Here is a 12,644-nt window from a genome sequence, read left to right on the forward strand (position 1 = left end):
AAGTACCCCCTTTGCTCACTCTGGCTTGACCATCTACTTGTAGCAGGGCAGAGGCTTACAAAATTTGAATTCCAGAGATCTCATTTTCCTTGATATAATCAATTTTGTTGGGGGAAAATGGACCCTTCTAATTTCTTGTTCTGTAATGGACTCTCTTCTGAGGAGTGGAGGTAAGGGCTGTAGAACAGCAGCAAGTCATTTCACGGAGGAGAGCCGTGGAAAAATCAGGAAGGTGGAAGGACCTCACCATGATTTGGGAAGATGAGTTGGCAAAAACACGCTGCAATCAGAATTGCATTTGAAAACGGCTGGGGGCTGGGAGGAAGGTGCCATAATTGGGATAGAACCAAAGAGAAGGCAGGAATCCAAGATCAGACAGCAAATGTCAAAAGGTTCTCTGGAAGAGGATTAAGGGAACAGGTAGCAAAGACTTTGAGCTATCTGTGAACCATATGATAAAGGAGCTCACCATATGGCGCAAGAAGATAGCAAAGCAGGTTCAAGGAAAGGAAAGTGCTTTTGTCTGTAGGATTATATAACCACATCTAATGTATGTACGTGTATGTGTGCGTGTGACTCCATACCACTAATGAGATTAAAATTAGGATAGACTCCTACATCAGGAGCTCCAAGACTTAGGAAAGGCCTTTGTTACGGGTTTGAACTAAACTGCCTTTTCATTCCCTCATGCCATTTCTTCCTGTGTTAACTCAGCGCAGTGGCTGGTTCCAGCAGAAGACGCTGTAGTCTGGGGCTCGGAGCTCCGGATTGCTCTCTTGTGCACGAACCCAGAGCTCACGCTAGCTAAGCGTGCTGGTGGCTTTCAGGGAGACAAGCCTTGATGTTGCTGAGGATGCAGTGCTAGGGGGCGAGTGCTGGCAACCGGCACCCACTATAGCAGGCAAACTAAGCACAGAGCTGGGGGTGGGGGCACAATCTTTTTAGGGGCTCGTGAGAGCATCTTAATTTCTCTTAAAATCACAAGAAAAAATGGGCTTTTAGGTTAAAGAAAAATGCTTTAACTTATTATATTAATATATTCGTCCTTATACCAATGCAATCACATAAGGCATCATTTTTAACTTTTTTTCCACAGCAGAAGGAGGGACCCACAAATGTCATTGTGCAGCTCCCTAGCAGTTCTGAAACTGCCATTTCAAATAAAGACAAGACCAGCAGGTTGGGGGAGATGAGTGGACCCCAAAGCAGAGACAAAATCTGTCCGAGATGGGCAGTTGTAACTAGAATCACAAGACCTACTTTCAAATCCTGGCCCTGCCTCCTTCCCGCTGTGTGGTGTTGGGGAGGCCACTCAACCTCTCTGATTTACAATTTCCATGTAAGTATAATAGGGTTCATGTCAGTAACTACCCCGCAGGGCTCAGGGGAGAGTTCGTATGACGTAATGCATGTAAATCCGTAGCATGGTCCCAGGCAATTCATACGAGGTCAGTCAAAGTTGGAGGCAATGGGGATGGGGTGTGTGGAATTGTAGAGGTAGGACAGGTGAAAGGATGGGTGCAGGTTAGAAGAAATGGAGGTTGGGGGCTGAAAGGAAGCCAGCTGAGGAGTTACGACACACACTAGAGATGCCTCCCGGACCTGGAGGATCCCACCAGCTGAGACCCTCAGAGAAGGGAGAAGGGCAGGGGCTGGAAGCAGGGAGTCCATTGTCATGAGCCTGCTCAGGAATCCCTGCAATGGCTCACAGGTCCCATGAGCATCTGCACACAGGTAGGTGATTGACAGGCGCAGTGATGAGGGAGGGCAGGCAATCTGGAGCCTTCCGTCACCACAGGCATGCAGTTTGTCTAATGGCCGAGGCTCAAAGTAAAACCAAGGCACGTAAACTCTGCTTACACTCAGAGGGAAAAAGAAGAGAGTGGGAAATGAGAAAATAAGAGGGAAAGCTGTTAACCTTCTAGAATATGCCCGAGGTATACCACTGTTGGGACCAGGAATGCGAGATCGCATGCATCTGAACCAAACCCGGTCTGTCAAATGCCACTGACTAGCTATGTGACTTTAGCAAGTTATTTTGACTTTCTGTCTCTCATTTCCTCATCTGTAAGATAGAGATAACAGAAGCCACATTATAGCATAAGTGCGAGTGAATACATGCAAAGCCCTTACAACAGAGCCTGGCGTACAGGAAGGACTCAATTGTTAGGTGGTATCATCACCATCATCACCACTGCCATAGAATATATGTTCCATGAGGGCAGATGTTTATCTCTGTTTTGTTCACATCCATTTCCTCTTCACCTAGAAGAGTACCTGGCACATAGTAGATGCTTAATAAATACTTGTTCGAATGAAGGAATCCTTCATTATGCCTGTTGGTGAGGAGTTTATAAAAGTGACGACTTCTCCTTGGGATGGGGTATGGATTCCAATCTCGGCCCCAGTTCCTGTCCCTCATGTCTGCCCTCTGCTGTCGTAAGCAGCCACCATGCCTTGTGTTCAGATGTGGGGAGTAAGGATCCAGGAGATCACTGATAAAAACTGGGAGGCAGGTGTTTCAGAATTTGCTGAGGGTAGAAGTCACAGTTCAAGAGGACAGGGCACAGGTGGTGGGTAGGGAGTGGAGGCAGCAAATCTCAAAAGAGTAGTTTCATTCTCTGGATATATTTGGTGAGGAAAGGACCCAGAGGGATGGTCAAGATCACAGGAAAGATTTTTAAGGGTACAGGAAATGTTGAGCATGCTTCTCATCTAACAGAAAGGACATGGGGAACAGAGAAGATCAGACACTTTCTGTACCTTCCAGATATTCACTGAAAAAGGAAGCAAAAGACCTCATGTTCTTAAAAATAACAATAGTAATTGAAGTGCCAAATTGTTGTGTGAATGTAAGATCTTTAAGACAGTTTTTCACAAAACATGACACTTGTACCATCAGCAATACAAGGACAAAAGTATTTTTCTTTTAATAAGTTTTCCTAAAACATAGTAGAGTAAATATATAAGTGGTAGATCAAGTCTGTGACTTTATATATATCATTGTTTAAGGGCAATGCTAAGAGAAGAAAACAAAGTCAACTAAATCCATTTAAAGAAAAAAATTTAAGATAGTAAGGAGGTATGTACATGACCCCCCCCAAAAAAAAACCCTAAACAAGTGCATGAATAAGAGAATATTTGGGAAATATGGCCAAGGCTACATTCAACTCTGTTCTACAGTCTGCATTTTGAGCTAAAGGAATTAGCATCAGCACCTTGGAGAGTGGCACACAAGTTCTAAGTCTCTGGGGTACCTTACGGGAAGGCGCCATGGCCTAATCCTCAACATTCTCCTTAGTGACACTCAGGCAGTAATGTCACCAACCTCTTGGGCATTATTCTAGCAAAGTCAGGCATTTGGCGAGGACACTGAATGGTGTCTCATCTCTCAGTTTTTTTTATTTTAAACCTTCTTAGATGCATATAGAGCAACGGACCTGGATGGGACCTTTTGAAGATAGAAGTGTTATACCTGGGCACCCAGTTTCTATGGACTTCCCACTTTTTCCTTTTAATTTCATAAGCTGCTGACTTCTTCCTACTTAATTTATTCCTGGCTTATGCTATGCTTCAGGAAAAGCAGCACCAACACCTGGCATGTTCCATGATTCGAACACAAGGAAATGTCACCAAAAAGAGGAGCTTGATGGTTTTTTGTTTGTGGAGCATGATAAGCCGGGAGTTCTGAGGGCAAAAGTCAGAAAGTCTCTTGTGTCCCCAAGAAGGATTCCATCCAGAGCTGAAAAGTAGGCTGATGCCTCTAGCTTTCCACCAAAATTGTTCTCCCGGCCTCCCTTGTACAGAGGCATGGCCATGTGACTAAATTCTCTCTAATAGAGTGTAGGCAGAAGTGATCGGTGTCACTTCCAAAGCAAGGCTTTTTTTTTTTTAATTTTTTTTTCAACGTTTATTTATTTTTGGGACAGAGAGAGACAGAGCATGAAGGGGGGAGGGGCAGAGAGAGAGGGAGGCACAGAATCGGAAACAGGCTCCAGGCTCTGAGCCATCAGCCCAGAGCCTGACGCGGGGCTCGAACTCACGGACCGTGAGATCGTGACCTGGCTGAAGTCGGACGCTTAACCGACTGCGCCACCCAGGCGCCCCCCAAAGCAAGGCTTTTAAGAAGCAGCTTGTGCCTCCCCCATACTTCTCCCCCTCCGCCCTCTGAATGTAGACAAAAAAACAAGGCAGGAGAAATTAATGGAGTCATGTAAGACGGAAGGAACCTGGGTCCCTTAATCACCATATGGAGAGAGTGGGTGAGGTCAGGAACACCCATCTCAGACTATTACACGAACGGAAATTGAACTTCCTTCATGTCTGAGCTAGTGTACATTTGGGGATCTATTTGTTACAGCAGTCGAATCCACCCTAACTCGTGAAGGAGCTCAGGTACCTTGGCCACCACACAGGTCAGCCAAACCTGGCTTGAGGCTGGGGTCAAGAAGAGGAGACCTTCTGAGATTTTCATTTACTCCCCCACCGCCGTTTTGTGAAGCTCACTTAACTCATCCTTTAGGTACAGCCCAAGACCCGCTTTCTCACGGAAGCCTTTGCTGACTTCCAATGAGGGCCAAGCCCACTCCCGCGAGCTCTCACAGCGCACATCAAACATCACAGTTGCACGTCACGTATATCAGTGTGATTTCTTGACTAATGTTTATACCTCCACTGCATTTTAAAGTATGCACTTTTCAGAACTCATAGAATGACACACTACTTAGTGCATTTTGTTGTATGTAAATTTCACCTTAAAAATTACCAAAAACAAATACTGAACTCTGGTTAAATGGCATGTATGCTGAAGAATTTAGGGGTAAAGTATACCAGTGTCTGCAACTTGCTTTTAAGTGCATTAAAAATGGGTTGACAGAAAGACGGATGGATGGATTGATGTGTGATGAAGCAGAACCAGTCAAATGCTGTTGTAGAATCTAGGTAGTGGGTATTAAGGATCTTCACTGTACAATTCTTTCAACCGTGCTATATTCAAAAATTGTTTTTCCCACAATAAGATACTGGGGAAAAAGTTCAATGAGAGCAGGGACCATGAGTACATTACATGAAAAGAATTGTTCTGTGTATATTATATATTTTTAATCATAATATTCTATGATTTGCTTCTGTTTAAATTGATATTATGTCATGGACATCTTTCCATGATGACAGGCAGGCAGGCAGACAAAGAGAGACCTCGTTCTTTTGACTATATCATGGATATACTATAATACGTTTAACTTTCGCGTTATTGAACTGTTTTCATTTTTCTCTATTACCAATCATTTCCCATGATTTCCAATCATTTCCCATAGACTTTTGTGTTGCTGGGTTTGAACTTCTTTATGTTACGTCTACATTCACCACAGCGTACATCTGCCTCCCCTTGCTCCCCACCCCAACTAGCACAGGAGTCCATAGGCAAGAGTCAGGAGTATAACAGAGAAAGGAGTCTCCACTCAAACATCTCAGCATAACTTTTCAAAAAAGATTTGGGTCCTACAGATCACTACCACAAGCACATCTGAAGTCCTAGAGGGCAGGCGATACTGGCCTCAGTTAAATGTTTGTTGTGGCCACATTTGAGGGTTAGAAGAATCAAGTTTGTAATGTAGAGAGTTGTACTGGTGCTGTGTCCATTCTCTATCAGGTACCTGCTGTCTTTCTCTTATAAGGTCCACTCATGCAATCCATCTGGGCAGTGCACAGCTGCCCAATTTATATAGCTGGAGAATAATTTTATCTCCAGTGATCCCTTGACAACCACAGAGGTTAAATTCTTACAAAGTGTAGTGGCTGGTAAAGCAGAGAACTCACAGATGAAAGGAATCATGGAAAACAGAGAGTCAAACTCACCGTAAGGAAAAAAAAAATTTAACTATGGATGGGGACGGACGTTAGCTAGACTTCACCGCGGTGGTCATTTCACAATATATACAAATATCGAATCATTAGGTGGTATACCTGGAGCTAATAAAATGGTATATGGTGATTATACCTCAATAAGAATGCATGCATGCATGCATGAATGAATGAATGAATGAGTGAATGAATAAAATAGAGCATGAAGGATAAAACTAGAAAAACAAACATCAAATAGTAAATGAGTAATAGATTTGAAATGCTCTGTTACAAAAGTTCCAGAAGGCATCTATCTCCAAGTAAGCCAAATGTGCCAAGAAGCCCTGCTTAGCAAGACAGCCCTTGCAGGTAAACACTCCCACCTGTTCAGGAAAGTAAACTCCAGACTGTTCTCTTTTTCAGAGTTTTTGAAACAGGGCTTACTCGTTTGGAACTCAGTGGCCTTCCTGCTTGCTTTGTCATTTGTTTTATTTCCACAGGTCTTAGCAAAAGGCATGTGTCACTCCCTAGCTGCCCCACAAATTATGACAGTGCTTAAGAGCACATTTTTCTGGGCCGGATCTGATACGGTGGACCTGGGAGAGGAGAGGTGTGAAGGCATCACCTCAAAGACCGATGCCTTCCATCTTTGGAAGAGGGAGACCAACAAGCATGCTGTGCTGTTCTGTTTAAGCGGGTTGACCTATGGGGCGCCCCGCGTCAGATTCTGTGCTGAGAGCTCAGAGCCTGGTGCCTGCTTTGGATTCTGTGTCTCCTTCTCTCTTTGCCCCTCCCCTACTCACAATCTGTCTTTCTCTCTCCCTCTCTCCCTCTCTCTCTCTCTCTCTCTCTCTCTCAAAAATAAATAAACATTAAAACAATTTTTTAAGGGGATTGACCTATACACCTGACAAGATTGCAACTGTCAAAAGTAGGCATTCAGGGACACCTGGGTGGCTCTGTCAGATTTCGGCTCAGGTCACGATCCCAGGGTTGAGGGATCAAGCCCCGCGTCAAGTTCTGTGCTGACAGCATGCAGCCTGCTTGGGATTCTCTCTCTCTCCCTCTCTCTGTCTGCCCGCCCCAAATAAGTAAATAAAGCATTAATTTTTTTAAGCAGACATTCAAATACAAAAATCACATTAATTTAAAACCATGGTGGGCAAAACCGGAGGTGCAAAGGGTTACTCTATGTTTTAGAGGATCACTGAGGTTTTGTTATTCTGTCTCGGCTTTCATGACATACTTTGTTTTCATCTGTGATTTGTTTGATGCCACATCCCCAGCCTGGAGCAGAACTCTCAATTATTGTCACAGTTTCCATGGAAACATATGATCTATTCTCTCCCATTCCCTCACTGTTCCCCAAAGACCCACTCTCCCACTTGTCCAGCCACCCCCCAACTCCAACCATTTCCGAAAAGTCCTCTGATACTTCCGTTCCTCAAAAACTCTCCAACCTGTGTAGTTAAGTGACCACAAAGGTGCAGAACGATAGGTAGAGTATGCTAACCTTTGCAGTAACAAGGACAAAAGAACCCATATTTATATTTGGTAAATTAGCATGTAGGAACCAGAAGCATGCAAATTCAATGAACAAAATGTTTGCACACAGAGGGCAGCAGCAGTGAGGGGGCACAGAAAGGTGTGAACCTGGGTGGGAGCAGACTTCTCAATGTTTATCCTTTCCATATAATTTTAATTATGAACCACGTGAGTACACTGCTTTTTAAAAACAGAATTTCATTTTTAAAAACTCCCTGACGGGCTCATATTACCAGAACCCCTTCTTCATTTAGGCCCCTTCTTTCCTGGTCATCATCCGAATGCCCCTGTTCATAGCAGTTTAAATCTCTTGACCTCACCGGTTTGTCTTTCATCCCTAGGCTTCCAGACTCCTTTCCCACTCGGGTTGTGACCCTCTTCCTGTTCTGACTTCTTTTCCAACCTGATCTACATTCCATTTGTATTCATTTATTCCATATGCTTTTATTGAGCACCTATGAAAAGCAGGTTATGTTGGATCTGCAGTGGGCATTTCTCTTCCCAGAATCCTTGACTCCCTTATTACTGTAACCTTCTGGCTCACTGGTCCTGTTAATTCCCCCCTTAGCTCAAATTTGCCAGCAGCTTCCTCACGTCCACACCCAGGCTGCTCAGAGGTACCAGCAAAAATCACACAGAGGCATGGACCACTTCCATCACCAACTTTAGAGAGCTGCTCAGCAGTCTCACTGTGTTTTCCTGCTGTCACTCCCATTTCCTGCCCAAGCTCTGCAAACTCTCAGCCTTCACCTCAGATCCCTTATTTCATCTCAGCAGATCACCCTGTGACCCACGGACAGAGAAAATGCATGCATTCAATCCATAGGCACTGGATGCACAGTGGTGAACAGGGTGAACAGTGGATGAAGAGTGGCGAACAGGGCAGAGAAGGTCCTCCTCTTGTGGCATTCAGCTCTTAGCAGGAGCGGACAGACAAACCAACCAACAAACAAGAAGTGTACCATCGGTTATGGCTGCTAGGAGAGAGTGGAATATGATAGGGAATGATGAGTGGCTGAGGAGGTGGCTATTAGGGAAGGCTTCTCAGAAGAGGTGATGTGGCTGAGATGGGAGTTATAAGAAGGAGCCAGCCATGCCAAGAATAAAGGGAATAGCATCACAAAAGCTCTAAGAGACGGGGGCGCCTGGGTGGCTCAGTCCGACTTCAGCTCAGGCCATGATCTCATGCTTCGTGGGTTCGAACCCCACATCTGGCTCCACAATGTCAGCAGAGAGCCCACTTGGGATCCTCTGTCTTCCTCTGTCTCTGCCCCTCCTCCACTCACACTCTTTCTCAAAAATAAATACATTTTTAAAAAAGTTTAACAACTGTGAGAAAAACAAACAAACAAACAAAAGCCCTAAGAGAGGAAGGGGCTTTCTGTGTTTCAAAAACCCAAGGACCACGGCGGTCAGAGCACCGGGGGGTCACAGGGGCAAGAAAAAGAAGTCAGGCAGAGAACTGGGATCAGATTCTAAAGAGCAATGTAGGCCAAGGACACAGTATGAAATTTATTTCAGTGTGACGGGAAATCATTGAAGAGGTTTATTATTATTATTATTATTATTATTATTTTAAGTTTATTTATTTATTTTGAGAAAGAAAGAGAGAAAGGTGCAGAGAAAGGAAAGAATCCCAAGCAGGCTCTGTGCTGTCAGCTCAGAGCCCAATGCAGGGCTCGAACCCACGAACCATGAGACAGTGACCTGACCAGAGCCAAAGTAAAGAGCTGGATGCTTAACTGACTGAGCCACCCAGGCGGCCCATCATTGGAGAGTTTTAATCAGGAGAGCGTCTTGACCTAATAATGTAACTGTTCCAGAATGAACACAGGTGCTAAATGGCACGTTACTGGTTACAGGTAACAGGAGTGGCCGCAGGGAAGTCCAGCGGGTGTATGAGGTTTAGACTAGTGCTGCATTTGTGAAGGTGGAGAGAAGTCAGTAAATGCACAACATGCTTTGGAGAAGGATGTGTCAGCATTCATGAATGGATTTCACACGGCTGGGGGAGGGGAGGGAGGCAGCTAAGAACAACTCAAGGAAAACTCCCAGATTTGGGGCTTGGGCTGCAGAGGTGGAGAAGAAATTTATATTTTTTGCACACTTAAGTTCATGGTATGTATGAGATTTACACAAGACATATCTGTGGCACACAGAGGGATTAGAAGACCCAAAACAACACTAAACAACTCAGGAATACTTATAGCACAATCTCAGCTTCACTAAAACAGCGTCTCCCAGTATCTATAAAAGTATCTAGAACCACTCTACGAGTCCCAGGGTCATCCTTCAACTCTGCTGCTGTTTGAGAGGAGGGATTCCTATTCTTGGCTGCAAAAGTGATCTTTTCCAAAAGGCACATCGGATTGTGTCACTTCTCTGTTTAAAAACTTCCAATGGTTCCCCAGTGCTCTATGAATAAAATCCAAACTCTTCATCACAGCTCACAAGGCTTTGCAGGATCGGGCCCCTGCCCATCTCTGCAACTGCACATCCTCCTACCTTGCCCTGCTCGTGACATTTTGGCCCCGACACCTTCTGATGGTACCTAGAGTGTGCCAAGCCCTTCTGCACCTCAGGACCTTTGCACTTGCTATCCTCTCAGCTGGCAACATTCATTCTTAGCCCTTGGAATGTATAGCTAATTCATCCTTATCTTTCAGGGCTCACCTCCTCAGGTGGTCTAAATGGGTTCCCTCTGGATGTGTGTTTGTGGCGCACAGCAGGCTATTCATTTTCTTCACAGTTTTCCTTATGAACTGTAGTGGGGATCTACTTTTTACTCTCTCCCTCGCTGGAATGTAAGCCCCATATGAACAGCAAATGTGCCTGCCTTGTCACCTGCCCTTCTGGAGTGGGTGCAGCCCCCAGGCCATACCGTACCTTGCCAAAGCTTCCTTTCCCGAGCACCATCAGGAAGTTAAAATCGGTCAGTTTCATTCGGTCTCTGTTCCCATTGTTGTCAAGTTTGGATATGGTGTTGGTTGTCTTTTCTTCTGGAGCCTTGGTCCCCTGACCGATCTTGGCCCTCTGGCAGAGGAAGCACACAGAACACATCATTAGGGTTTGAGGATGCCCTTGTTGGAGGACCCAGGTACACGCTGTGAGCTGTGGTTTCTGCAGCTCGCCCCCTCCCCCGGCCTGCCTCTCAATGAAAAGCATGGCCAACATCCACTCTGCAAGCCCGAAACCTGGAAGCCACCCTTGACACCTGTGTTTCTGTTTTATCCATCATGTCTCAGCCACCACCAGGAACTGTTCTTTCTTCCTCCTAGCTGTCTCCAGAATTCATCTTCCTTCCACAACCACCTGTTACTATGTCACACCGGGACAACCCACCTTGGCTCCCCTCTCACTGGGCTTTTCATGCAACCGGAGTGAGCCTCCACCTCTTCATACCCAACCAAGTCACCACCTGCTTAAAAGCTGTGACCCACTAGGTTGGGGATAAAGACCTCGGTGCTTTCACTGGCCTACATGGCCCGGTATGATCAGGTTCTCCAACTTCATCACTTCTTGGATCCTGCCCTGCAACCCACCTTCATTTTTTCATCTCCCACCTCAGGGCCTTTGCACCTGCTCTTGCTACTACGGGATGGCTATTGTCTCCTCTTTGCCAACCGAGTTACCCCTGCTTCACATTTTCACTTCCCCAGGGAAGCCTTCCTTAACTGTCTATATCTGGATTAAATGTCCCTATTTGCTTCCTTCATCCACTTTACCCCCCACTTATACTGGATAGTAACTGCTCACCATTTTCCCCAATGCACTGGAAACACTGTGAAGGCACAGAATCTATCTCTGTAATTTCCCTGACAACTAATACAGTTTCCTGCTACACAAAGAGATGGATGGGGGAGGCCCGTGTTGGCCCTCAGTGCAGTGGGGGAGGGTCTCGCTGCTGTGAGTGGCAGAATGGTGACTCAGAATAGCAGCAAATGCTTTGCAATGGGGAGAGAAGAGAAGGTCAGCAGTGAGAGATACAATCGCCAGGACTTTGTTACTGGGTTCACCTCCAGGGCTAGAATCCTGGCCCTGGAGTGGAGGAGCGGTGCGATCCTGAGGAAGTCAGCCAGCTCAGGATGCTCCTCTGCTCAGATGTCCCGTACTTTAGCATCTCTCTCAGATAAAAGGCCAGAGGCCACAGACGACCTGGCCCCTCTGCACCTTCTCCGATTTTGGCCTCTTCTCCTGGCATCACCCTGGTGTCATGGCTGTTCTCTGACAGCACCAAACACGCCCTTGCCCTTGGGCCTTTGCACTTGCTGTCCCCTGTGCCTAGAGTCCTCTAGTCCTCAGTCCCCTGAGCTTCCTCACTTCAGGTAAGACAGCCTTGCCCAACAACGACACGCAGAAGCTCTCGGCCATTGCCATTAATTACCCTTCTTTACTTGTTTCTCATCATATCCCTTATCACCATCCTACAAACCCAATATTTACTTGTTTCTTAATGTCTCCTCTTTGTCCTCACACTAGAACATGAGCTCCATGAGGTCAAGGATTTTGTCTGTCGTGTTCTCCTTTCTCTGGCACAGAGTAGGCACTTAGTTGTATTTGTCACTTAGTTGTTTCTAAACCTTAGTCCCCTTTTCGAGCACATGGAGATCATGAGAGAATGTATCTTGGAGTTCTTTGCACCATGCCTAGCACATAGTAGGTGCTCAACAAATGGCAGCTATTTTTTTTTTTTTAGGTTTATTTTGAGAGAGAAAGCATGAGTGGAGGAGGGACAGTGAGAGAGGGAGAGACAGAAAATCCCAAGCAGGCTCCTCACTGTCAGTGCAGAGCTTGATGCAGGGCTCGAACTCACAAACCGTGAGATCATGACCTAAGCCAAAGTCAGAAAGTCAGACGCTTAACCAACCAAGCCATCCGGGTGCCCCAACAGATATTATTATTATTGTCCCATTATTCAGCTGTCTGTTAGAGACAAAGAGGCAACAAAAGTTTTTTCAGGGTTTTGAATTTCGGGAAAGACTCATTCATTCAAAAACTACCCACCGAGTGCCTGCTAGCTGCCAGGTGATACTCTAGATGCTGAGGATCAATCAGGGAGAAAACCAAACATGGATGCTCAAAGAATTTACACTGCAGCAGGAACCGAGTCCCCCACCCTGTGTCCAAAGGATATTCTGGAGTTATCCAGATAAACAACTTGGTGTCAGCAACAGAAACAGCATTTAGGGAGCAGAGAGTAAGACATATTCAAAGAACCAAACACCATTTAGTCTGGCCGGAACACAGAGTGCAAGGTA

General features: G+C 45.6%; 1 protein-coding gene across 2 annotated transcripts in view; it reads right to left on the reverse strand.

Annotated features, from left to right (window-relative positions):
* PRKCB (protein kinase C beta) overlaps positions 1-12,644 on the reverse strand; it is a 328,287-nt gene that overhangs the window by 74,921 nt on the left and 240,722 nt on the right. For both annotated transcript variants that reach the window (XM_040458748.1, XM_040458747.1), the window contains exon 8: positions 10,273-10,419. In XM_040458748.1, the coding sequence (XP_040314682.1) occupies positions 10,273-10,419 (147 nt within the window). The remainder of the gene's footprint in view (positions 1-10,272; positions 10,420-12,644) is intronic.

The sequence above is a fragment of the Herpailurus yagouaroundi genome, unplaced genomic scaffold (assembly GCF_014898765.1).
Source record: "Herpailurus yagouaroundi ecotype Mexico unplaced genomic scaffold, PumYag 222, whole genome shotgun sequence".
Classification (NCBI taxonomy): domain Eukaryota; kingdom Metazoa; phylum Chordata; class Mammalia; order Carnivora; family Felidae; genus Herpailurus; species Herpailurus yagouaroundi.